The 25348-nt window shown below is 37.4% G+C and overlaps 1 protein-coding gene across 16 annotated transcripts in view; it reads left to right on the top strand.

Moving 5' to 3' along the window:
• Positions 1-25348, top strand: part of MCTP1 (multiple C2 and transmembrane domain containing 1) — a 357505-nt gene that overhangs the window by 47482 nt on the left and 284675 nt on the right. For 15 of the 16 annotated variants that reach the window (XR_016392454.1, XM_089908374.1, XM_089908376.1 and 12 more), the window contains exon 2: positions 3340-3454. Coding sequence is in view for 14 of the 16 variants with exons in the window: in XM_089908374.1 (XP_089764500.1) it covers positions 3340-3454 (115 nt within the window). In the remaining 2 variants the exon portion in view is untranslated. Of the gene's footprint in view, positions 1-3339; positions 3455-25348 lie in introns of those variants that run through there. The other variant, XM_089908380.1, reaches the window with a different exon arrangement.

The raw sequence follows: 25348 nt of genomic DNA, 5'->3' as shown, positions 1-25348 counted from the left end.
TCAAAGTCCTACTCCTGTTTTCAGACTGCTCTATTGTCATCTCTGTGAAGCCACCTCTGATTCTTTTCCCACAATAATTGGTCTTCTTTCATGAATGACTTAATAACTCCATTATATCACAGTCTGTCTTTAAGGATAGCTCTTGAGTGGACAGGGTTTCATTTTAAGTGCAATTTTGATCAATTGTTAATGTTGGCCTAAAGCACCTGTATTGAGAAGGTTTTTTTTGATAGAAGGTGCCAAAACAGATTAGATGCCACAGACGGGCACAGGAGAGGAGAGAGAAAAAAGTGCCCATGGAGTAGCCAACTTTGTTATAGATCCCCATGTGTGTGTCTACTCAGCTAGACACACATGCCCGCAAAGACATTTTCTATCCTCATAGTCTCCATCACATTTTGTGTTCAATTGGATGCTTAAACACCCTATTCCCTGTTGTTAAAAGTTTACAATCTAAACTGGAAAATATGACATTTTGAGATATAATGTGATAATGGACAAGAAATATATAAAGTGCTAGTTAAATGGTCCTTGAAGGCTGGATAGGAATACATAGAGAACAAGATGGGGAAGGTGCTGTACATCCAAAATAAATGAAATCAGTTTCTTGGAGATATATCTGCACTCCCACATTTATTACAGCATTATTCACAATAGCCAAGATATGGAAATAACCTAAATGCCTGTCATAGAGGAATGGATAAAGAAAATGTGTTCTATAAATACACACACACACACATACACACACATACATATACACAAAATGGAATATTATTCAGGCTTTAAAAAGCCAATAAATGTAAGTCCAGTGAAGTCATCTCTTAACTAGGTGTTGAATTCTCAAACAGCAAAAGTGGAAAATCTGGTATAATTAAAATTACCTTTGGAAATTCCTTAATTTGCTCATGTAGTATACATTTTAAAATGTTAAACCAGATGATCTGTAAATTATTTGCTGTAAACTTCAAGAAGCACTGAATAGAGCAGTGAAAGCTACAAAAAATAAAGATATCTGAGCATTCAAACTTTTCTGCCTTTAAGGTACCTGTCAAAACACTAGAAGAGGATGCAAGGTCAGCAGAAAATTTCTACTTTCCTATAGATTTTATTCCATTTTTTAGAAAGTAATAAATCTACATTTAATATTTGTTAGTGGATTTGTTTATTTTGAAACAATGTGTGTATATATATATATATATATATATATATATATATATATATATAAAATAGAGCCTCAAGAAAGTCTTAGAACATACTAGGAGCTTAACAAATGTTTGCTGGATTTTAATTTAAATCTTGCTTATTAGTTAAACCCAAATACAAACTGTTCTTTGAAAAGGCATTCAGAAGACATCGATTGGCTTCCTCTTTCCAAGTGGGAATCATCTGTGTGGTCCAGTGAAGAGCTATCACTCTCTTACCATTTATGCTAGTTTCAAGACACCTTACCATAGTGCTGGAAATGTATTTTGAAGAAAGATAATGTTTTTGCCCACGAAACTTGAACATTAGTAACATCCTGTGCTGACTAGGATATGGGAAATAGACACTTGCGCACTTTCAGTAGGAATGTGAACTACTTAAAACTTTTTGGAAAAATTCATCCTGTAAGAGAAATAAAAGCACAAGTTCTTTTGCAGTGGCAAATACTGAAGCCAACTCATATGTTCATCATTAGGAAGATAATTGAAGAAATTATGGGAGTCCCAACACTGTGGAAAATCATGTACCTCAAAAAAAAATAGATCTATGTGTATTGATTAGAAAAGTGCCCATGATATTTTTCTTAAGTTAAATAAATTGTGAAATAATAAGCAAAATGTAATACTTTGCTCAAACAAAAACTGGAAACTCAACCACAGAAAAATTAACCTGTATGTATGTGTATTTGTATAAGACGTTCAAAATGTAGAAGGATATACCCTAAATTGTCAAAATTGGTAATCCCAAGGAGGTGGGGCAGTTGGATGTCTGAGGAAAGTGAAAGAAAATCATTTTACCTTTTACTCCTCTGTTGTTTGAAGGCCTGACCCAAATTCTTGGTTAAAGGAATTAAAAGAAAAGAAAGAAAAAAAGGAATTAAAAGAAAAAGACAACCAGGAGATGTAATGTGGAAATGAAGTGGATGGGATTTGGCAACTATTTGGATGTGGGAAGAGGGAAATGCTTGTAGATTTCTAGCCTGAGTGGCTGGGGGAATGGTGCTATCATTCATAGAAACAGGGATATCATGAAAAAAAAGTGAATTCTTTTTTATTACTACCAGAGGAGAAATGATAAGTTTAGGTTATCAGTCAGAGTTGTGCTGCTTCTTATTTTAAATGATAACTGCTCCCATAGGAAATCTCCTCATCTTGGTCTTCAAACATTAAAAAAAACCTGCTTTCTAGCTGTATTTCATGTAAACTATAGAATTAAAGAGCTGGAATGGTATCTACCATTTTACCTTATCCATGCATATTATTCCAAAACAAAAGTATATTTCTTTTTGAATTGGAAAAAAGCTATAAGGATTTAAAATCACCTCAAACATGTGAAGAAAAGTAAGTTTTCCTGCTGTATTCAATGTGGCAGAAAGTATAATATTACCTGTAAAATGTTCACTCTATGTTTCTCTTATGTTGTTTTAATAATAGTTATTCCTCTTGCTAGTGCATTTATAACTCAATGCCTAGTATATTGTCGCTAAAGATATTCTATAGAGGTAGGCTTGCAAAGATTTTTAGTTCTAGAAATAGCTTGTGCACCTTTAGTCCATAGAAAGCAGCATTAGGAATTTAGCCCTACTGAGAATTTATTTCTTGCAAGTACTGTCAAAATGCTGGTTGAATTTATTTCTGTGTAATTGCATCATATTTTATGTTGGGACTAAAATAGACATGTGTAATCCATCAGTATGAGCCCCTTTGCATGAATAAATGAATCAACAAAGTCACCTGAATAAATCATTTTACTTTTCAACTCAGTTACCCATACCTTTATTCTCCATTCATCACTGATTGTGTTTTTACTTCAGACACTATTTCTTTGTTAGTCTTTCTTCGTTGAATTATGTGGGACTTTCCATGGGAAATGTTTTTCGTATTTTATGTGTTATTCTAATCTGAGTTAAAACATGAATTCCTGTAACTACTGTGTCTTTATTTTGAGTCTAAATAATTTCATGAATTTCAAAACCTTCAGAGAACTGTGTGATTATGATGCTGTGTGAATTCATAAGATGATTTATTATATTGACTAATTCTTGGAGTTTGCATTTAGCTACACATGGTCCCCCATTGGAAGAAATAAAATAGAGATAATAAATTTAATATTTTGTATATTTTTCTTGGTTTTCAGAAAATAAATACTGCTGGAACCAGTAATACAGATGTCCCCTTGGCTGTTCCCGGAATGTACCAATTGGACATTACATTAAGAAGGGGTCAGAGTTTAGCTGCCCGAGATCGAGGAGGTAAGAACATAAGAAAAATGTCACCTGGAAGCTTATTCTCTGTGTTTTTGACAAACTTTGTTTTCCTTGTGGTTTCTTAAGTTAAAAAAAAGTCAACTATAATATCAGTTTCAGAAGTTTCGGTTCAATGATGTGGCTCGAAATATCGTCTGACTCCTGTGACCATAGAGGAAGAGGTTATGATGCAAGTTTGAAAACTCTGAATTGTCCCAACCCAGACAGCAAGGTCCCTACCAAACTGCTGACAAACTAGACTCTACATTATATATAATTAGTGACATAACCAGTTAAGTAGATGAAGCACATTTTTGAAGCCATATCAGAATTCATCTTTTCACAGACCTGAAATACTTTTTGCTACATAGATTTGCTCCATTGAATCCCCTGAAACTGCAGAATCATGGACTAACATCTCACCAAAACTTTGGAGATTCCCAGCAAGTGATTTTCTGAGGCTTGGTTGGACCTGGCAGTAATCTCATGGTGGATTAAACAGGTCTCCGTAGTCCATGATGAAGGAAAAGACAAGGCAAATACTCTTTAGTTCCTGGATTCCATATCACAAGGCAATCTCCTGATGAACTTACCTGGGGTACGTTAATTATTCCTTGAACCCTGGTTAGGGGCAGGACAAAAGATAGACCCTAAGCAGACCGTATAGCATCTTTTGCACGTTTCGAAATAACACTGCTTCGGGATGTGGAGATCTGAGGGCCTACATTCCTAAAGGAAGCTGAATTTGGGTGTAATTCCTCCCACTAAGAAGGAGGAGAGCCCCTGAGCTTCTAACTCATTGTCAGACGACCTGCAGAGTGCTCCTGGAATCACAGGATCTTGTTTTTCTCCTCCCACTTTTTTTGACATCTATACTTAGGCAGGGAAAGGAACCAAATAAGACCATAATTTGTAATTTGTATCTCCTGTCTCTACAAAAATAAACTAGAGAAAATGAGTAACATAACAGTGGGGTTTGTAAGATTAGAGATGATACAAATAATAGATTTAATGTTTAAGTACAAACTAGTAAATATCAGAATATTCTTAATGAATGAAGGTATGATTAGAAATGTTAGAATTTAAACACAGGGGGAATTGTCAAGATTAATCATCGGTTTTAGTAGCTGAGGACAAATGTTTATGGAATTGAACTGCTGGTCTCAAAAGAAGTTACAGGCGCTTCCCTGGTGGCGCAGTGGTTGAGAGTCCGCCTGCCGATGCAGGGGACACGGGTTCGTGCCCCGGTCCGGGAGGATCCCGCGTGCCGCGGAGCGGCTGGGCCCGTGAGCCATGGCTGCTGAGCCTGCGCGTCCGGAGCCTGTGCTCCGCAACAGGAGAGGCCACAGCGGTGAGAGGCCCGCGTACCGCAGAAAAAAAAAAAAAAAAAAAGAAGTTACAATTAGCTTGGAGGACAAAAATAATACTATTACCATAGTATTATTTCACTGTATTTATAAAACATTTTTTAGTCTTCAGAGCAATCTTAATTACATTACATTACAACATTTGATCTAAAACAGAATTGAACCAGGCATCAGGAGATCAAAATTTTAGTCCTAGATATGTCCTCCCAACAATATTAAATACATATGCACAGAATTATTTATTGCAGAATTTTTTGTAATTATAAAATGCCCATAAATAGAAGAGGTGGTTAAATAAGCCATGGTACACCCACATGATGAAATAATATGCAACTGTAAAGTAAATAAGGAAAATCTTTAGGAATTGATATGGAAAGTGTTACAGGACATATTATTAAGTGAAAAAGCAAAGTGCAAAGGGTATCAACATTATGAAATGTTTTAGGTAAGAAAGAAGGGAGTGTAAGGGATTATGCATTATCTGTTCATTTCTACAAAAAGGAATATCAGAAGTAAAATCCGGAAACGAATGAGATCGATAACATAACACAATATCAGTAAGAACAGGTGTCCAGAATGTGGGATAGGAATGGGGTAAAAGGGGTAGGGAGGAAGTCCTATATGCATTGTTGACAAGAATGTCAACAATATACTTGTCACTATACAAGTAAACTTTCTTGTATAGTTCTAACTCTTTAACCATGGCAATATTACAGAAAGAATTGAATGAGTGAATGGAAGGATGGATAGATAGATAGATAGATAGGTTTCTGCATCCTTTTGATATCTATAACCACACCTCAGGGGAATGGGAATAAAACAACTAATCTAAGTGATTAAGTAAAACCATATTTGGGCTATACACTATAAAACTCAAGACAAAAAGAACGATATATAAATAATGTACTTCAGAGAATGATTTTCAATTCTGAAACTACTTACTGCATATGCTAGGAATGAGCAACTAAGTAAGTATATTGTAGATAAGAAGAGTCAGATTTCTTACTGTTGGAGAAAGAGGCCAAAGACCTGGAATGGGGGAAAGCTAGAATACACCTTGTGGTGTTAGAAAGGTATCGGTATGAACTGATGGTTTCTAATATATATACAGATAGATAGCAATTAAGATGGATAGAGATGTGTGTGTGATCTCTCTGCTGAGAGGGCCTAGAAGTCATCACAAAGGTGTAATGACAAAGTAGAAATCCACATACTTTTGGCCCAGATCTTGGTTTCTAAATACAATTCCTCCAGTAAAAGTAAGCAGGGCTCCTGGAGAAATGGTTGATTGCAGATCTGGGGTAGGGACAGTACAAGATAAGCCTGGAACATTTTGCAGTGCCAGAAAATAAGGAAGTACTGAAAAATTGATGTCAGAATGTCAAAATGAAATAGGAGCCAACTTAAAGGAGCTCCTAATGATCAAAACTGGGACAATTTCAGCAGCAAAATAAATAATGGTAATAATGGATTATACCCCATAGAGTAATATAAATATCTATGATTTCATACTGGTAAATACATAATTAAATAAATAAATAGGTGTGAGATAAGGTAAAGCTTTTCCTTATGGTAGAATTCTAATGAACAAATATAGACAGGAAAATAGAAATCACCTTACACCACCATAATAATTATTACAGGGCTTCCCTGGTGGCGCAGTGGTTGAGAGTCCGCCTGCCGATGCAGGGGACACGGGTTCGTGCCCCGGTCCAGGAGGATCCCACATGCCGCGGAGCGGCTGGGCCCGTGAGCCGTGGCCGCTGAGCCTACGCGTACGGAGCCTGTGCTCTGCAACGGGAGAGGCCACAGCATGTGAGAGGCCCGCATACCGCAACAACAAAAAAATTATTACAGGCAAAAATCATCAATTGAGGCTAAAACTATATGTGTAAAATTATGATGTGAAACAGGATATTTGCATCATTTCAAAGTATTTCCCCACGAGATACATATAAATTACAAAGGGGAAAAAAAGTAACTTTACAGTAGAGAAACTTGGAAGACATCCTTTTAACCAAGTGCAAAGTTAACATCAGCAGTAATGAAACAGACAGGTGTGATGACCCTGCTGATACGATGCGCTGAGAAAGGGACATCCTGTGTGGCATTCTTGTCAACAATGCATAAAGTCAATGTCATCATGAGAAAACATCAGGCAAACTCTGGCAACATATGATGCCAGTTACCTGAGCTAAGTAGCATCTGCCCTCTAGGCAGTGCATGCACGGTCTTGTTCCACCATTCCGTGTCTCCACAGTTGTGAGTCTGGATGGCATTGTGTATGCACCACTGTCTTTCTTGTAGTAGCAATTTATTCTCTCCAGATGCCTCTGCCCAAAATAGGAATTTTTTAAACATAAAATGAGAGGGCCGTGTTCTTAAGAAATATGGGAGAGAAAATATTACTTTGTAGAAGTGAAGAATATCCCAAAGTGTTTAAAATGCAAACTCTAATCCAGCTTCCCTGTCTGACTCACATGCCTGGCATTTATGAAGTTTTTAGTTGGTAGATATGAGAGGAGATATATAAACAGAGGAAACAACCTGAGTTAAGTTTGGGATTCATTAACATTTATCATACCCTGAGTTAAGTTGGGGATTGATTAAAATTTACCATAGACCCACCTGTAAATAACAGTTGGTGTTAAGCATATGATTGGATAGATAGCATTGGGTCCCTTCAGATTTGTGAATTTTATATATCTACAGATATAGATGTAGATATATAGATATATAATTTTGAGGGCCTGAATGGGGATTATGGTTGTGGAACTGGAGAAGGAAATGAAAATGGGAGGGATGGTTTGGAGACTGTCCAGTAGCATCTGAGATCAACTGGGTGAGGGGGGTTCAAAAACCTATTGAGATTTTAAGGCTGCTGATGACTAGGAGCCGTGTGGACTTTGGAAAAAGGTGCATGTAAGCAAAAATATTTGTGTAACTATTAGAATTAGCAGAAATTACACTCTCTTGTCATTTATTACATTGATACCCTCACCTACTGCCTAGCAAAACCAAAATGCCTATGCCTTCCATGTCCCATCTCACCCTTGCACAAAATAATGGAAGGGAAAACTCATTTCCACCATCCCCACCATCGCCAGAAGGTTGTTTGAACTTTGCATCTTCAGAATCTTTATATGTAATAGGCACTGAGGTGGGCTCAACAGGCAAAACTGGCCATCATTCTTCCACTTTTATAACCTGTTTTACAGAACAACCAGGTAGCTTTTTGGAATGCTACTGCCTTTTTCAAAGTTTTATTATACCTGCTTTAAGCAGCCTGATGGACTAGAAAGTACATGACCTTCTAGGGAATCTGACCACATAATTTCAAAGCCAAATTCAACATTTTATTAGCTGTGTGACTTTGAGTGAGCTGTGCAGTCTCTCTGCTGCAATTGTAGGGTTCCAGATTTAGCAAACAAAAAATGCACAATGCCTAGTTAAATTTGAATTTCAGATAACCCATTATCTTTTAATATAAATATATCTCATGAATCTAATCCACAGTATAATGAATATAGATAATAATATTATACTATAATTATGTAATGTGGTAAATATCACTACATTGGCAAACATATTACAGTATATACGTACATCAAAGTAACATGCTGTACACCTTAAACTTACACAATGTTACATGTCAAATTTATTCAATAAAAAATAAATAATATAGATACATACATATCTCTCATGTGCTATTTGGAGTACTCCTATACTAAAAAATTATTTGTTGTTTATCTGAAGTTCCAATTTAACTGAGTTCCTTGTTTTATCTGGCAGCCCTTTGACAACTGTCATATGTAGTTCTCTTTTAAACTGCCATTTTTATTTTAATTGGGTTGGGCTTTTCAGGACTATATTATCATCTGTCACGTTTTGAAAGTCATGTCTTGACAAGATTATTTGTATTGTTAGAAAAAAAAAGAGCAATCCGTGTAGATATGTCTGGTGATAGCAATTCCCTACAACTTAATTCCTTGAAATTTGTATCGTGGAGGATGTATTAATTTCCTAGGGTTGCCTTAACATATGACCACAAACCTGGAGGCTTAAAACAACAGAAATTTATTATCTCAGTTCTGGAGTCCAGGAGTCAGAAAAGTCAAGTTGTGGTAGGCAACACTCCTTCCAAAATCTCTTGGGAAGAATTCTTCCTCGCCTCTTCCAGCTTCTGGTGACTCCAGGAATTCCTTGGCTTGCGGCAGCATCACTCCAATCTTTGCTTCCATCTTCTCCCTCTGTGTCTCCAAGCCTCAAATCTCCTTCTTCTTTCTCTCATAAGGACAGTAGTCATTGGTTTTAGGGCCTGCCTTAAATCCAGTATGATCTCATCTCAAGATTCTTAAATTAATTTTATCTGCAAAAAGACTATTTCTAAATAAGGTTACATTCACACGTACCAGGGGTTAGGACTTGTAATGTATATATACATTATATATAATGTATATATATGTACATTATATATATTATATAATGTATATCTACTATACATCATATATACTTATATGCTTCTACAGAACATATACGTTCTGTTGTGTTTTTCCTGTCCTATTTTCATAGATGAAAAAAAAATCACTCATTGACACCCAAAGATTTCCTTGCTTCATGTTAATATAACTAGAGCCATACAATTACTAAATCTTAAGAATGAACTTCTATCTTGAGATTTTGTAAATGACTCCAAGACTACACATTTTTCCTAGAAAGCTTTTTATACTAGTCTTAACACTTCATTTATTTTGAGGCAGAAGCAAAGGGTCTGGTGGCCCTTCTCCAAAGAGGTGCCATCCTTTACCAAATGTAAATCTGGAACTCCTTAAGACATAGAGCAAGTATTATACAAATTTTCTGAAGAAACTCTGAAGATGATGTTTCCACATATGAAATGCAGTCATATCACACATAACAAAGTTAGGTTCACTTTTAAACATGCTATCTCTTCTGCTATTATGGTTACAAATTTGCTTTGCTTAATTATATTTAGGTTGGAAGAGGGACCAATTTTTATTTAACCTTTACAAAAAAAATACATTGCCATGAAAAGTAAAAAGGCCCAGGAAAGGCACTGTGTATAATACCTGACACTGTTCTCAGGAGTTGATAGACAAGGCCAATCAATATGTATCATATTTTCTTCAGAATCTGCATCGACTTTGGCAATGGTGGTTTTTTTTTTTAAATACGATTTGATTATTTATAGATGAATTTGATTTAAAATAAGTATAATTTAATTCAGCCTCTGTTAATAAAGGATGATTTTAAGCTTAACTCATTTTAAAAGTGCATCTCTGAGTTCCATTTATTAGAGACATCGTCCTTAAATTCACTTGAGGTTAATTAGCTTGCTTTCATAGTTTTCCATATTTAGATTTCTTAAAGGATATGCTCCTTCTTGGTGTAAGGATAAAGGAAATTTTATGTGTTCATGGGTTTCAGTGCATTGTGCCTATAGGGAGAAATAGTCTCAGGAATTTAGTTACACATTCTCTGAAATTAGATGATATAAAGTATACAAAATTACCCTTTCCACAAATTTTGAAAGGTCAGTTGGCACAGTTGTACCAAAAATGTAAACCCATTCCTAATTGGTAAACTGTTTAATATAGTCAAACCTTTATAAGGTTATGTATGGCCCATTAATTAATATTATTTTAAGAGAGAGTCTTCATTCTAATTAGCACTAAATTAGTCTTCTAAATTTGGGGTTAGAGAGAAAGTGAAAAGGTCTATGGGGCTTTATTAGTGCTTATCATAAAATAAACCATTAAAAATAATAGCAACAATATTCTAAAGCAAATAACAATTAGATATGTCTCTTTGCTTCTGCAAGGTGCTATTTCTTTTTCTGCTGATTTTGGGTTAGCAGTCTCCTTTCACAAAGTCGTCTGCCTTTAGACCAGAATAGTCCTGGAAATCCTGACTTTCAAGTCCACTGGCTCAGTTGGTCAGGTATTTACTCTCAGTGGCAATCTCAGCTTACATTTGGAAACCTCAGCCATGGGTTTATTCTTAGCAGCCTCAACAATCTTCTCCACCAACTTCTGAGACTTACTTTCTCATTTTTTTTTTTTTTTTTTTTTTTTTGCGGTACGCGGGCCTCTCACTGTTGTGGCCTCTCCCGCTGTGGAGCACAGGCTCCGGACGCGCAGGCTCATAGGCCGTGGCTCACGGGCCCAGCCGCTCTGCGGCATGTGGGATCTTCCCGCACCGGGGCACGAACCCGTGTCCCCTGCATCGTCAGGTGGACTCTCAACCACTGTGCCACCAGGGAAGACCCTTACTTTCTAATTTTAACGAAAGACACAATGTCTGAATTTTAGCTTACAGTGGGAACCTTTAGGCAAGCAGGAGGGGAAAAAAAGAGGCCACGCATTGGTGGTAGATGGAATGCTTCTGGTTAATTTATTACAGAAACTAATCATACCAGAATGAAAGAGTAGAATCTCCTGTTGGAAGTGATCACATAAGCATCAGGCAATAGGGTCATCAGGTGATGATTACCCTGAGGGGAAAAATATGTTAGGGACAAGGAAGACATTGGCAAATCTTCAAAACCTTGCAATCAGTAAATACTATAGAGCATGCGCCAAAAGCATCTCCAACTGATAAAAAGTGTTTTAAAAGTACAAATAAAATTGTTCCCAGAAGTAAATTTATTGACAGCCATTGCATCATCCCTTGTGCATAAGTATGAACATGCTTCCACTCCCAGACCCCAATGGGACCTATAATTGCATATCAAAAAGTAATACTTTATTGATATAAAACTGACCTTGGGTAGACTGAGCTTTTCTTTTTGTTTTGAAAACTTTTCCCTATCCCCAAAAAGAATATTCCATGCCCATTTTGACCCCCTAGATTCAAGTAAACATCAGACCCACCAGACTATCCACAAGACTACCCAAGGCCACACTTGACACCTCTTCAGGAGGATATAGGGCGGGAACCACAGTTCAGCAGCAAGACAGCCTCAGCTACCCCTTGCTGCAGCCCATGCAGCAGCCCCTGCAGCCATCCGGGAGATATCTTCCTTAGCTACCAGGTAACACAGTGCAGATGGAAAAAGATAAGATCGCATTGAGCAGGTGTGGGAGCCTCTATGGTATAAAAGCCTCCTTTCTCACAGGAGCTAGTACCTCTTGTAACTACTTCATAGTTTCCAGGGACATGCCCAGTTACAAGCATCATTACAGTCAGGAAGCCCAAAGATATGGCTTCCCAACAGGTGTTTCTACTTCTCCCAGTCTAGATGAAATTTACCAACCAGGGCATCATTTTTACCTTGTGTTGCTTAACAACATACTATCTATTGAGGGTTATAAGGGAAATACAGAGTTAACCAAAGGTCATGTTCTCACGAAGAAGAAGGAAATGGTTTCCTCATAATGGGGCAAGCATTGAGAACATTAAGAAAATACAGGGCATTCCAGTTGTGCCTAATTGTATCAGTCGGCCCCTCCTTGCTCAAGTGGCACAGGAAGGGTTTCAAGGTGAGGTGATTTCAAGCCTTTGGTGCTACCTAGCAGCTGTTGAAGAAGCATCAGAGTTGGTTTGGATGTAGAATACCCTGTCAGATGTGTTAGTCCAAATTGAGGGGCTGACCTTGGAGAAGAGCAAAATCAAAGAGAATTTTCAGACAAACACACAAATGCTCAAGGATGAGAAATAGCTACAACCTTGTCTGTGTTATTAGTCAAAGTAACAACACTTTACAGCAACCATAACAAAGGAAAAACAACAAACAGTTTAGTGATTTTAGGTTGTGTAGACATAACAGACCCTTATTATTCTTTCTGTTTGCTTATTTTTTGTAAATAAATGACCATGGTCATAAAATACACAACATCACAGAAAAAGCAGACTCTTCTGAAAGTACGTATTCTGTTTGGGCAAGACAAGACCTTTCTTCTATGCAGAAAGCAATAAATTTGTTATTACCTTGTATTGAGAACAGGCTCGGTACTCAATGACCATTTTTCTTTCTAAGCTACCAGTTCTCTGTTATACATAAACTTCTTTTAAAAAATGATTTTATTTATAATTTTTTCATCTTAAACTTATTGGGGTATAATTTACATAGAGGAAAACCTACAGTTTGATGAGTTTGACAGAAAAATACAGTCATAACTACCATCAAAATCAAAATATAGAACATTTCTCATCGCCTTACAAAGTTCCTTCATGATCCTTTATGGCTAATTCTCTCCTTACACTCCTAGCCCCTGGCAACAACTGATTTGATACCTGTAAAAATCATTTTAAATTACCTCAATATGTATATATTTTAAATATGGGCAGATGTATATGAAATAATGGTAGATAATAAATTTTAGAGATTGAATATAATTAATTTTATAAAGCATGATACTTTTTTACAGCAGTAATTTTATCCTCGTAATTTGATGCTATTTATATTGCAAATATATTTACATATTGAAAGAATACATAAATAAAATCTACTCAGTGAGCCCCAATGTAAACTATGGATTTTGAGTGATGATGCTGTGTCAATGTAGGCTCATCGGTGCAAAGTATCACTCTGGTTGGGGATGATGGTAGATGGGGAGGCTGTGCTCGTGTAGGGGGAGGGGTATGTGGAACTCTCTACTTTCCACTCAGTTTTGCTGTGAGCCTACTACTGCTCTAAAATATAAAGTCTATTAAAAAAAAAAAAGAACAAGGGCTTCCCTGGTGGCGCAGTGGTTGGGAGTCTGCCTGCCGATGCAGGGGACACGGGTTTGTGCCCTGGTCTGGGAGGATCCCACATGCCTCCGAGTGGCTAGGCCCGTGAGCCATGGCCGCTGAGCCTGCGCGTCCGGAGCCTGTGCCTGCGCGTCCGGAGCCTGTGCTCCGCAACAGGAGAGGCCACAGCAGTGAGAGGCCCGCATACCGCAAAAAAAAAAAAAAAAAACAAACCCTGCTCTGTGGTGATCAGGTACCTTTGCTCTGTCTCTATCTTAATTTAGTTTAAGTACACAAAGTAATAGAACTACAGTTGACGTGAAAAACTTATCAGAATCCTAAAATTTTACTCAAGGAATCCGAATGAAATAGCATGCAGCACTGTCTGAAGTTTCAAGCAATCATGTTTTTAAAAATAAAGTTACTACTTATTTTAATTCAATTTGGTTACATGCATACTTCTATCCACGCAATCTTAAATTTAGTGTAATTAATGGTCTGTTCTGTAAGACAAGTATGCAAATTTCCCAGTTTTCTGTTATAAAATCAATCTGATTGACATGAACTAAATGTTATGTTATATATCTCTTTCTGATTTAGGCAAAGAGTTGTTTAGTTGTCTTTTTAGCCAAATTTAACAAAACAATTTGTTATTCAAGTATTTTCTGTGACCAGGAATATTGAGTACTTAATTAACTTGAGTCAACTTGAAGAATTTTTTTATAATTACCTAATATTTCTTTACTAAGTAATACTGTCTTTAACTCTTGCTTTAAAGTCTGAAGATAAAAAGTTTTTTTAAGGGTGGGCTATTAGCATTTATTTTGTTCTTCACCTTATTTTAGCAACCAAGACACCCAATAACTAAACCTACCATTCCCTTTGAGCACTTTTTTCTTCCATTTATGTGGGGACAGGACATTTGCGACTCCTTGTTCTAAATTTATGTGCATCTATTAATCTCTAAACCAATCAAAATTTGTGCTCTATTAAATTTGAGAGACTGTACAGTTTTGATTTCCCTCTGGAGGCAGGTAAAGGCACATTGTCAGAAAGAAAATTTCGGCATTAACATTGTTTAGGGAATAGCTCTTTTACCCCTGGGAAGAAAGTTAACTTGCTCAATTGTTTGTTTTAAAAGTAGAGCTATTTATTTAGTTCATATTCTGCAAGAAAGTATCCCTTTCTTTTTCAAGTTCTTGTGAAATTAGCAATCAGATATTTTTGTTATTTTTATAGTAGACTTACTCATTTAACTTGGTGTTCTTATAACGTACACAGTCATCCTTAATTTTTTAGAAATACTCTTTAAAAAATGGGCAGATGGGCTTCCCTGGTGGCACAGTGGTTGAGAGTCCACCTGCCGATGCAGGGGACACGGGTTCATGCCCTGGTCTGGGAAGATCCCACATGCCGCGGAGCAGCTGGGCCCGTGAGCCATGGCCGCTGAGCCTGCGCATCCGGAGCCTGTGCTCCGCAACGAGAGAGGCCACAACAGTGAGAGGCCCGTGTACCGCAAAAAAAACAAAAACAAAACCAAAAATGGGCAGATGTAGATATAGAGCAGTGATTCTCAAAGTTGAGTCACTAGACCAGCAGCCTCAGAATCACTTTGGAATTTTGGAATCTTTGAGCACCACCCCAGGTCTACTGAATCCTAAACTCTAGGTGTGCGGCCCATCCATCTGTGTTTTAAGAAAATTTCTAGGTGATAGTGATGCATGCTTAAGTTTGAAAAACAGTGATGTAAATGTCCTAAGAATCTAGCCACATGGAACTGCTCAAATACAACTCAGAGACCACAGAATTTCTCGTATCTAACCATTCTCTAGAAACCCGTGAAACCATTTTGGGCTCCCCTTCCTGGAGCCCCTGATGTCCGCTAGATACTTAACTCTCTCTCCAGTCTCACTTCTCACTCACCATCTCACTTCTCTCGGGTCTAATGTTAGATGGCAAGATGCCATAAAACCATAGTACAGGAGCCCTTTCAAATGGCCCTTAGACTGTACAGCAAGGAGCTCTGAACATGAGCTGGAATGGCCACACTTTTGAAAAGCCTAGTAGTTTGTTGGTCATAGCTGCTCTTAAAGAGGAAGGTCAGGGAAACACAAGGAATCTAGAGTGTTCTTGTGTTGTTCCTTGATTTAGAAGCTGACGTCTGCTTGACTTTGATGTTCCAATGAAGCAGGCTCTGTGGGTCCTCCAAGAATTGTGGCTAGAACTGACTGAAAATTACAGTCAGTTGAGTTATGAGAGTGTATCAGAAACTTATTACAAACTTTTCTGCAAGTAAAAAGGCCCCTGGTAGACCCATTTAAAGATTCACTCCTAAGAACATTTTATTGATAAGTTTTTAATAGCTATATTTATTTTATTGATGAAAAATTAGTCGATCTAAGAAAGAAATGGAAAATTTTATTCGAGCCAAGTTGAGGATTATAACCCAGGAACAGCCTCTCAAAAAGCTTCAAGAACTGTTCTGCCCATTAGAGGTCAAAGCACAGTTATATAAGTTTTTGAAACTTAGGGCTGTACGTTAAGTGACGTATCATTGACAGTCGATACAATCTAATGGATAGTGGATTATGGGTCATCATGGCCCCTCACAAAATCTTTTTAAGGAGTTGTCTTGGTACTAAGAGGATGCTGTTCTTTGTGGTTGAGCACCTATTTCTGCCTATGGGGAGGTCTGGTCAATCTGTAATGCAGATGCACAATGCCTAGTAGAGGGGAGAGGAGAGGCCAAAGGGCAGAGAAAATGTTTTAATGTTTAAATTTTTCTTGTCTTGCCATAAAATATCGATTTTATTTCACATTTTTTTCCTAAAAGCAAACAAGGTTTCTAGATCAAAGATCAGACGTTATTATTTATAGGATTTGCTCCCCATGCTCCACTCTCTCCTTTTGGGGAGATGCAAATGTCAGCTGCAAACACAAGGGGTCTGTACTGTGGGCGAAAACCCCCAAATTATGCGATTTGGAGTTTCTATAAGAACTGCTGCACAGCAGCCCCTCTTGAGAGAGAAAAAGAACACATCTTCCTAACATAAACATATCCTCTCTTAGGAACAGAGAAGATTCTTAGATCTTTACAACCATTTAAAATGTAAACTCATAGTTCTAAGCCTATCATATGGTCAGGCCACTCAAGATGACTATTCTCTTGCTCTCTGTACATCCCCTGCTCAACCAGTCTCTGCTTCCCCTACCCCTACTCACCTGACTGACCTTCCTTCTTAATCATAGAGCTTAATGAATAACTGCCTACCTGCTTGCCCACCACCCACCCCTCCACCCTCCCCTAGCCCCAGCTAGTGATTGTGCTAATCTTTAGATCAGAAGGGCTCCATTATGATCATTTATCAAAGGGCCAGTGAGGGATGTGCCCCTCTGCTAGTTTCCCTGGTAACCGATGAGTCAACTTAACATCACACCCCCCCCCCTTTAACTGGTAGCCTCCCTCTCCCTCCTACCCCACTAGCAAAGACTGTACACGGTGTGATGCTGCTCCAGGACCTTGCTTCAGGCATGTGAGATGCCCTATGCACTAAACCACTGATGTCTCTTTCGCTCTCAAGGCTGGGCAGCTACAGGGCTTGTAGGCCTTTGGGCTGCAACCCAACACCTATCAACCGTAGAATATAAAAAGAAAATGGTTCTGGGGAAAAGGAAACACCCTATCTTTATGGCATATAGTTCATCATTTATTATGCCCTAGTTATTTGTTTTACCTTTCTGTTAAGCATGGATGTTGTCCATTATGAATATGTGTAGATGTTTTACAATTATGGTCTAAAGTGAAATTTTCTTCATTGTTAAAGAATGACCAATTTGTCATTCACAGACATCTTTCAAATGTAGACTAATGGGTTCTTCCAAATTTTGAAAGATTACAGTTTTATAACAAAAGGTACTTAGAGACAATGACTACGAAATTGTATAATTATGCTTTTCTAAATTTTCTAGAGTTTTGAGAATACATTATCTCTTGAAAAAATTATTGAAGAACAATTCCTCATTAAATTTAGAAAAGAGTGAACAAAGCTTTGTTCTTTATTAAAGAAAAATCTGTGAGTGTAAATTATAAGCATAACCAAAATAAATTGCTTTTCCAAAAAGTACGTTCAAGTTTAAAAATTCTCAGATTTCAGTCAATTTACTTTAATATCTTATTAGCAGTCTGTAATAGAAGAAAAGACCTCGTGTTGTAGATTGGGTACTCCAGAAGCAGAACTTGAGACAGGGGTTTGTGCTTCTCTGTGGAATAATCCCAGAAAGCAGCAGTAAGGGCAAGGATGAGACAGGGAAGGAAGGAGGCCAGTACAGGATTAAGAAGAAGCAGGTTATCTTGGGGACCTCTGGGATGTGGTGTGAAATGTCCCCAGCAGGTTCCAGTGAGGAACCAAGAAGGTGGACTATTTATTTAACAATTCCCATTTGCCATTTGCTAAGGGCTGCTCCCAAGGGTGTGGCACCTGTGGCCGGGTGCATGGACAGGCCAAACACGCTACTATAACACCATAAGTGCTTGAGGAAGGGGTGGAGGTAGAATGCCTTTGGTGTTTAGGAAAACTGGGAGTGCAGATGGGAGATGGCTGGACAAAAATAGCATCTGCTAGAGCATAGGTTGGGCATCAGAGAGACCAGAAGTAAGTTGCTGAAAAACTAACCTTCATACGTAAAACGGGGATAACGACAGCATCTACTTCCTAGGCTTGTTCTCCTGGGCTTGTGATGTTGAAGATATTTCTCATCCTTTTGTTTCTAAACCTTAAAAGCACAGAGCTTGTATTTTCTCCTAAAATATCATATTCATAGTTCCTTACTCATTTCAGAATTGCACTCTGAGATCATCAAAATACAATTATCGAAAGGAATCATTGTCAGTTTTCAAGACGGCAAGAAAAATAAAGCTAGAAAAAGCAATTAACATCTCAGAGTATTTAAAATTGCTTGAAGTTTATTTTTACTGATCTCAGTTTCACTATTCTGATTTAGTACGGTTGAGAAACCAAACTGTTCTTTACTGTTGTGAATAATAGGTGTCATAGAGGAAGTCAATAGTTTTTACTCCATCACATATACCAAGCCACTGATAGAGCGAAAGGACAGTGCACCTCAAATGACTAATTATCACTTTTGAAATACATTAATATAGAGTATCAGTAATGGAGAAGACTGAACAAGATTACATTTTAACTTTTCCCAAGAAAATAAATTGTCCTTAAAATTTTATTAGTAAAGACAAGAACACTTTAGATTTACTATTGCTTCATGGTATGTATACTATCACTTTACAGATCTCAGATTTATAGGATACTTATGAGGCTGTTTCTTCCTATGATTTGATCTATTATTAGGTATTGTGCTTCTGGGTGGATAGGAGGATCTAGTTTATAGCCTTGTGAAGACAAAGCATTGCATATACTACTTTGTAGGAGAAACGGTAGCCAAAGTAATATGGGAAGTCTGTGGGGAGACAGACCTAGCCATGCCAAGGAGGGCCTCAGAGTTGATAATTCTCTGATTTATCTGTGTCTTGGCCTCTAGCTGGAGAGCTTGTGTGAGATCTGAAAAAAAAAGAGATAAGAAACTGGTTTAATAAAATTGGATTTAGGACCTGTGGAATAGACAGAATTCTAAATCAACCCTTAGTGATACATGTCTTGGTATTAGTCCCTTCCCCTTTAATATGGGTGGAATCTGTGAATATGGTGCTATATCACTTCTGTGATTATGCTGTATTATGTTATATGGCAAAAGTAAAAAGATGTTTGCAAATGTAGTAAATGTCTCTAATCCACTGACTTTGAATTAATCAAAAGGGAAATGATCTTTGGTGGGCCTTACATAATTAGATGAGTTTTAAAGAAGGAACCAGAGCCCTTCTTGAGATACAGAGTTCCTCTTGCTGGCCTTGAAGAAGAAAACAGCCATCAGGTCTTACAGCCAGGCTGGGGGCCAGTCCTGCCCACCAGTGCACTATTGATACAATAGCCATAGCCAGGCCCTGCAGCTGGGCCCTGGGCCAGCCCTACCCAAACATGTGCTGCAGAAGCAGCCTTGGCCCTGCCGGTACAATAGGGCATAAGCGTCCACATAGGGGGCTCCCTTGAGCTCCTGGCTCTGGTGTTCAGGTGGGATTGCGCTTCTGAACCCTACATGATATCTCCTACATGAGGCCATTCCTTCAAGACTGGGAGAGGTAGATGATTTACCTAATACACAGAAACAAATACAGAGAATTAGGCAAAATGGGGAGACAGAGTAACATGTTTCAATCAAAAGAACAATACAAAATCTCAGAAAAAGAACTACCTGATAAAGAGTTCAAAGTAATTGTCATTAAGATGCTCACTGAACTTGGGAGAAGAATGGATGAACCCAGTCAGAACTTCAACAAAGAGATAGAAAATATAAGAAAATACCAAACAGAAGTTATAATGGAACTGGAAAATACACTAGAGGGGTACAACAACAGACTGGAATCAGTGAGCTGGAAGGCAAAGCAATGAAACACTCAGAGTAGCAAAATTTTAAAAGAATTTTAAAAAATAATGATACCTTTGGATTACAGGGGTCCCAGAAGGAGAAGAGAGAAAGAAAGGGCCAGAAAATATATTTGAAGAAATAGTTGCTGAAAACTTCCCTAATTTAAGGAAGGAAAGAGGCATCCAGTCCAGGAATCCCAGAGAGTTTCAAATAAGATGAACCCAAAGACACACATAGACACCAAGACTCATTATATTTAAGATGGTAAAAGTTAAGGATAAAGAGATAATCCTAAAAGCAGCAAGAGAAAAACAACTTGCTACATGCAAGGGAAACCCTAAAAGCTATCAGTACATTTTTCAGCAGAAACTTTTCAGGCCAGAAGGAAGTATCATTACATATTCAACATGCTGAAAGGAAAAAAACTTTCAACCATGAATGCTCTACTTAACAAGGTTATCATTCAGAATTGAAGGCAAGATTAAGAGCTTCCCAGATAAGCAAAAGCTAAAGGAGTTCTTGATCACCAAACCAGCCCTATAAGAAATGTTGAAGGACCTTCTTTAAGCTGAAAAGAAATGGCAAAATTAATATTAAAAATCTCATTGGAAAAGGTAAATGTATAATAAAGGTAGTGCATCAGGCACTTATAAAGCAAGCATAAAGGTTAAAACTCAAAAATAGTAACATTAAATAAATTACAATGATTAGTTAAGGGATAAAATAAAAGACATGACATGTGCCATCCAAAGTATAAAGCTGAGGGGGCAATAAGAAGATAAAGGTTTAGAATGTGGTTTTTTTATTTTATATTTTATTTTTTTAAGTTTATTTTATCTTCATTTTTGAAAGTTTTTGTTGTCTTTTCCCCAAAGTTGACAGTTTTTTTCTTTTTAGCCTTTTTCTTTTTCTTTTGTTGCACTGCTTCTGGCAATCTTTATCTTGCCTTTTTTTTTTTTTTACATCTTTATTGGAGTATAATTGCTTTACAATGGTGTGTTAGTTTCTGCTTTATAACAAAGTGAATCAGTTATACATATACATATGTTCCCATATCTCTTCCCTCTTGCGTCTCCCTCCCTCCCACCCTCCCTATCCCACCCCTCTAAGTGGTCACAAAGCACCAAGCTGATCTCCCTGTGCTATGCAACTGCTTCCCACTAGCTATCTATTTTATGTTTGGTAGTGTATATATGTCCATGCCGCTCTCTCACTTTGTCACAGCTTACCCTTCCCCTTCCCCATATCCTCAAGTCCATTCTCTAGTAGGTCTGTGTCTTTATTCCTGTCTTACCCCTAGGTTCTTCATGACATTTTTTTCCCCTTAAATTCCATATATATGTGTTAGCATATGGTATTTGTCTTTCTCTTTCTGACTTACTTCACTCTGTATGACAGACTCTAGGTCCATCCACCTCATTACAAATAGCTCAATTTCGTTTCTTTTTATGGCTGAGTAATATTCCATTGTATATATGTGCCACATCTTCTTTATCCATTCATCCGATGATGGACACTTAGGTTGTTTCCATCTCCTGGCTATTGTAAATAGAACTGCAATGAACATTTTGGTACATGACTGTTTTTGAATTATGGTTTTCTCAGGGTATATGCCCAGTAGTGGGATTGCTGGGTCATATGGTAGTTCTATTAGTAGTTTTTTAAGGAACCTCCATACTGTTCTCCATAGTGGCTGTACCAATTCACATTCCCACCAGCAGTGCAAGAGTGTTCCCTTTTCTCCACACCCTCTCCAGCATTTATTGTTTCTAGATTTTTTAATGATGGCCATTCTGACTGGTGTGAGATGATATCTCATTGTAGTTTTGATTTGCATTTCTCTAATGATTAATGATGTTGAGCATTCCTTCATGTGTTTGTAGGCAGTCTGTATATCTTCTTTGGAGAAATGTCTATTTAGGTCTTCTGCCCATTTTTGGATTGTTTGTTTGTTGTTTTGTTATTGAGCTGCATGAGCTGCTTATAAATTTTGGAGATGAATCCTTTGTCATTTGCTTCATTTGCAAATATTTTCTCCCATTCTGAGGGTTGTCTTTTGGTCTTGTTTATGGTTTCCTTTGCTGTGCAAAAGCTTTGAGGTTTCATTAGGTCCCATTTGTTTATTTTTGCTTTATTTCCATTTCTCTAGGAGGTGGGTCAAAAAGGACCTTGCTGTGATTTATGTCACAGAGTGTTTGCCTATGTTTTTCTCTAAGAGTTTGATAGTTTCTGGCCTTACATTTAGGTCTTTAATCCATTTTGAGCTTATTTTTGTGTATATTGTTAGGGAGTGATCTAATCTCATACTTTTACATGTACCTGTCCACTTTTCCCAGCACCACTTATTGAAGAGGCTGTCCTTTCTCCACTGTACATTCCTGCCTCCTTTATCAAAGATAAGGTGACCATATGTGCGTGGGTTTATCTCTGGGCTTTCTGTCCTGTTCCATTGATCTATATTTCTGTTTTTGTGCCAGTACCATACTGTCTTGATTACTGTAGCTTTGTAGTATAGTCTGAAGTCCGGGAGCCTGATTCCTCCAGCTCCGTTTTTCATTCTCAAGATTGCTTTGGCTATTCAGGGTCTTTTGTGTTTCCACACAAATCGTGAAATGTTTTGTTCTAGTTCTGTGAAAAATGCCAGTGGTAGTTTGATACGGATTGTGTTGAATCTGTAGATTGCTTCGGGTAGTAGAGTCATTTTCACAATGTTGATTCTTCCAATCCAAGAACATGGTATGTGTCTCCATCTGTTTGTATCATCTTTAATTTCCTTCATCAGTGTCTTATAATTTTCTGCATACAGGTCTTTTGTCTCCTTAGGTAGGTTTATTCCTAGATATATTATTCTTTTTGTTGCAGTGGTAAATGGGAGTGTTTTCTTGATTTCACTTTCAGATTTTTCATCATTAGTGTATAGGAATGCCAGAGATTTCTGTGCATTAATTTTGTATCCTGCTACTTTACCAAATTCATTGATTAGCTCCAGTAGTTTTCTGGTAGCATCTTTAGGATTCTCTATGTATAGTATCATGTCATCTGTAAACAGTGACAGCTTTACTTCTTTTCCGTTTTGGCTTCCTTTTATTTCCTTTTCTTCTCTGATTGATGTGGCTAAAACTTCCAAAACTATGTTGAATAAGAGTGGTGAGAGTGGGCAACCTTACTTTTTCCTGATCTTAGTGGAAATGCTTTCAGTTTTTCACCATTGAGGATGATGTTGGCTGAGGGTTTGTCATATATGGCCTTTATTATGTTGAGGAAAGTTCCCTCTATGCCTACTTTCTGCAGGGTTTTTATCATAAATGGTGTTGAATTTTGTCGAAAGCTTTTTCTGCATCTATTGAGATGATCATATGGTTTTTCTCCTTCAGTTTGTTGATATAGTGTATCACGTTGATTGATTTGCGTATATTGAAGAATCCTTGCATTCCTGGGATAAACCCCACTTGATCATGGTGTATGATCCTTTTAATGTGCTGTTGGATTCTGTTTGCTAGTATTTTGTTGAGGATTTTTGCATCTATGTTAATCAGTGATATTGGCCTGTAGTTTTCTTTCTTTGTGATGTCCTTGTCTGGTGTTGGTATCAGGGTGATGGTGGCCTCATAGAATGAGTTTGGGAGTGTTCCTCCCTCTGCTATATTTTGGAAGAGTTTGAGAAGGATAGGTGTTAGCTCTTCTCTAAATGTTTGATAGAATTTGCCTGTGAAGCCATCTGGTCCTGGGCTTTTGTTTGTTGGAAGATTTTTAATCACAGTTTCAATTTCAGTGCTTGTGATTGGTCTGTTCATATTTTCTATTTCTTCCTGATTCAGTCTTGGCAGGTTGCGCATTTCTAAGAATTTGTCCATTTCTTGCAGGTTGTCCATTTTATTGGCATAGAGTTGCTTGTAGTAATCTCTCATGATCTTTTGTATTTCTGCAGTGTCAGTTGTTACTTCTCCTTTTTCATTTCTAATTCTATTGATTTGAGTCTTCTCCCTTCTTTTCTTGATGAGTCTGGCTAATGGTTTATCAATTTTGTTTATCTTCTCAAAGAACCAGCTTTTAGTTTTATTGATCTTTGCTATCGTTGCCTTCATTTCTTTTTCATTTATTTCTGATCTGATCTTTATGATTTCTTTCCTTCTGCTAACTTTGGGGGTTTTCTTGTTCCTCTTTCTCTAATTGCTTTACGTGCAAGGTTAGGTTGTTTATTCGAGATGTTTCCTGTTTCTTAACATAGGATTGTATTGCTATAAACTTCCCCCTTAGAACTGCTTTTGCTGCATCCCATAGGCTTTGGGTCATTGTGTCTCCATTGTCATTTAGAATGTGTTTTAATTTAAGTTGCTACCAAGCTAAAACAGACTACTATTTCTAGGATGTTATATATGAACATTATAACCACAAGAAAAAAACTTATATAAATACACAAAAGAAAATGAGACAGAAATATAAACATAACACTAAAGGAAACCACCAAAATGCAAGGGAAGAGAGAAAGAGAAGACGAAAGGAACAGAGAGAAACTACAAAACAGCCAGAAAATAATTCAAAAAATGTCAATAAGTACATACCTATCAATAATAACTTTAAATGTTAATGGACTAAATTTGCCTATCTAATACACAGAGGGGCTGAATGAATCAAAAAACAAGACCCACCTATAGGCTGCCTGCAAGAGACTTGCTTTTGAAGTAAGGACACACACAGAAAGAAAGTGAAGGAATGGACAAAGATATGCTATGCAAATGGAAATGAAGAGAGCTAGAGCAGCCATACTCGTATCAGACAAAATAGACTTTAAAACAAAGACTGAACTAAAAGATAAAGAAAGGCATTACATAATGGTAAGGTGGCCATCGATAGATGTATGGAGAAAGGTGTGATATATATATATTTACACACACGCACACACACACAGGAGTACTACTCAGCCATGAAAAATAATGAAATTTTGCCATTTGCAACAACATGAATGGACCTTGAGGGTATTATGCTAAGTTAAATAAATCAGAGAAAGACAAATATAAAATGATTTCACATATGTGGAATCTAAAAAAACAAAACAAACAAACAGAACATACTTGTAGATATAGAGAAAAGATTAGTGATTACCAGAGAGGAAGGGAGTGGGGAGAAGTGGATGAAATGGGTGAAGGGGATCAACTCTATGGTGATGGATGGTAACTAGACTTGTGATGGTGATCACTTTGTAGTGTATACAGGTGTCAAATTATAAGGCTGTACACCTGAAACTTACATAATAAAAAAAGCAGCAGCAGCAAACGTCCATGTTGTGAACTGAGTATGGAGAGGAATGACCTCTGGGCACTAAGAGCTTCAGTCTTATAGCTGC

Source organism: Delphinapterus leucas, chromosome 3, assembly GCF_059928025.1.
Source record: "Delphinapterus leucas isolate spDelLeu-1000000601 "Yukka" chromosome 3, BTC_Dleu_Yukka2, whole genome shotgun sequence".
Classification (NCBI taxonomy): domain Eukaryota; kingdom Metazoa; phylum Chordata; class Mammalia; order Artiodactyla; family Monodontidae; genus Delphinapterus; species Delphinapterus leucas.
This window is presented reverse-complemented; position numbering and strand designations above follow the sequence as displayed.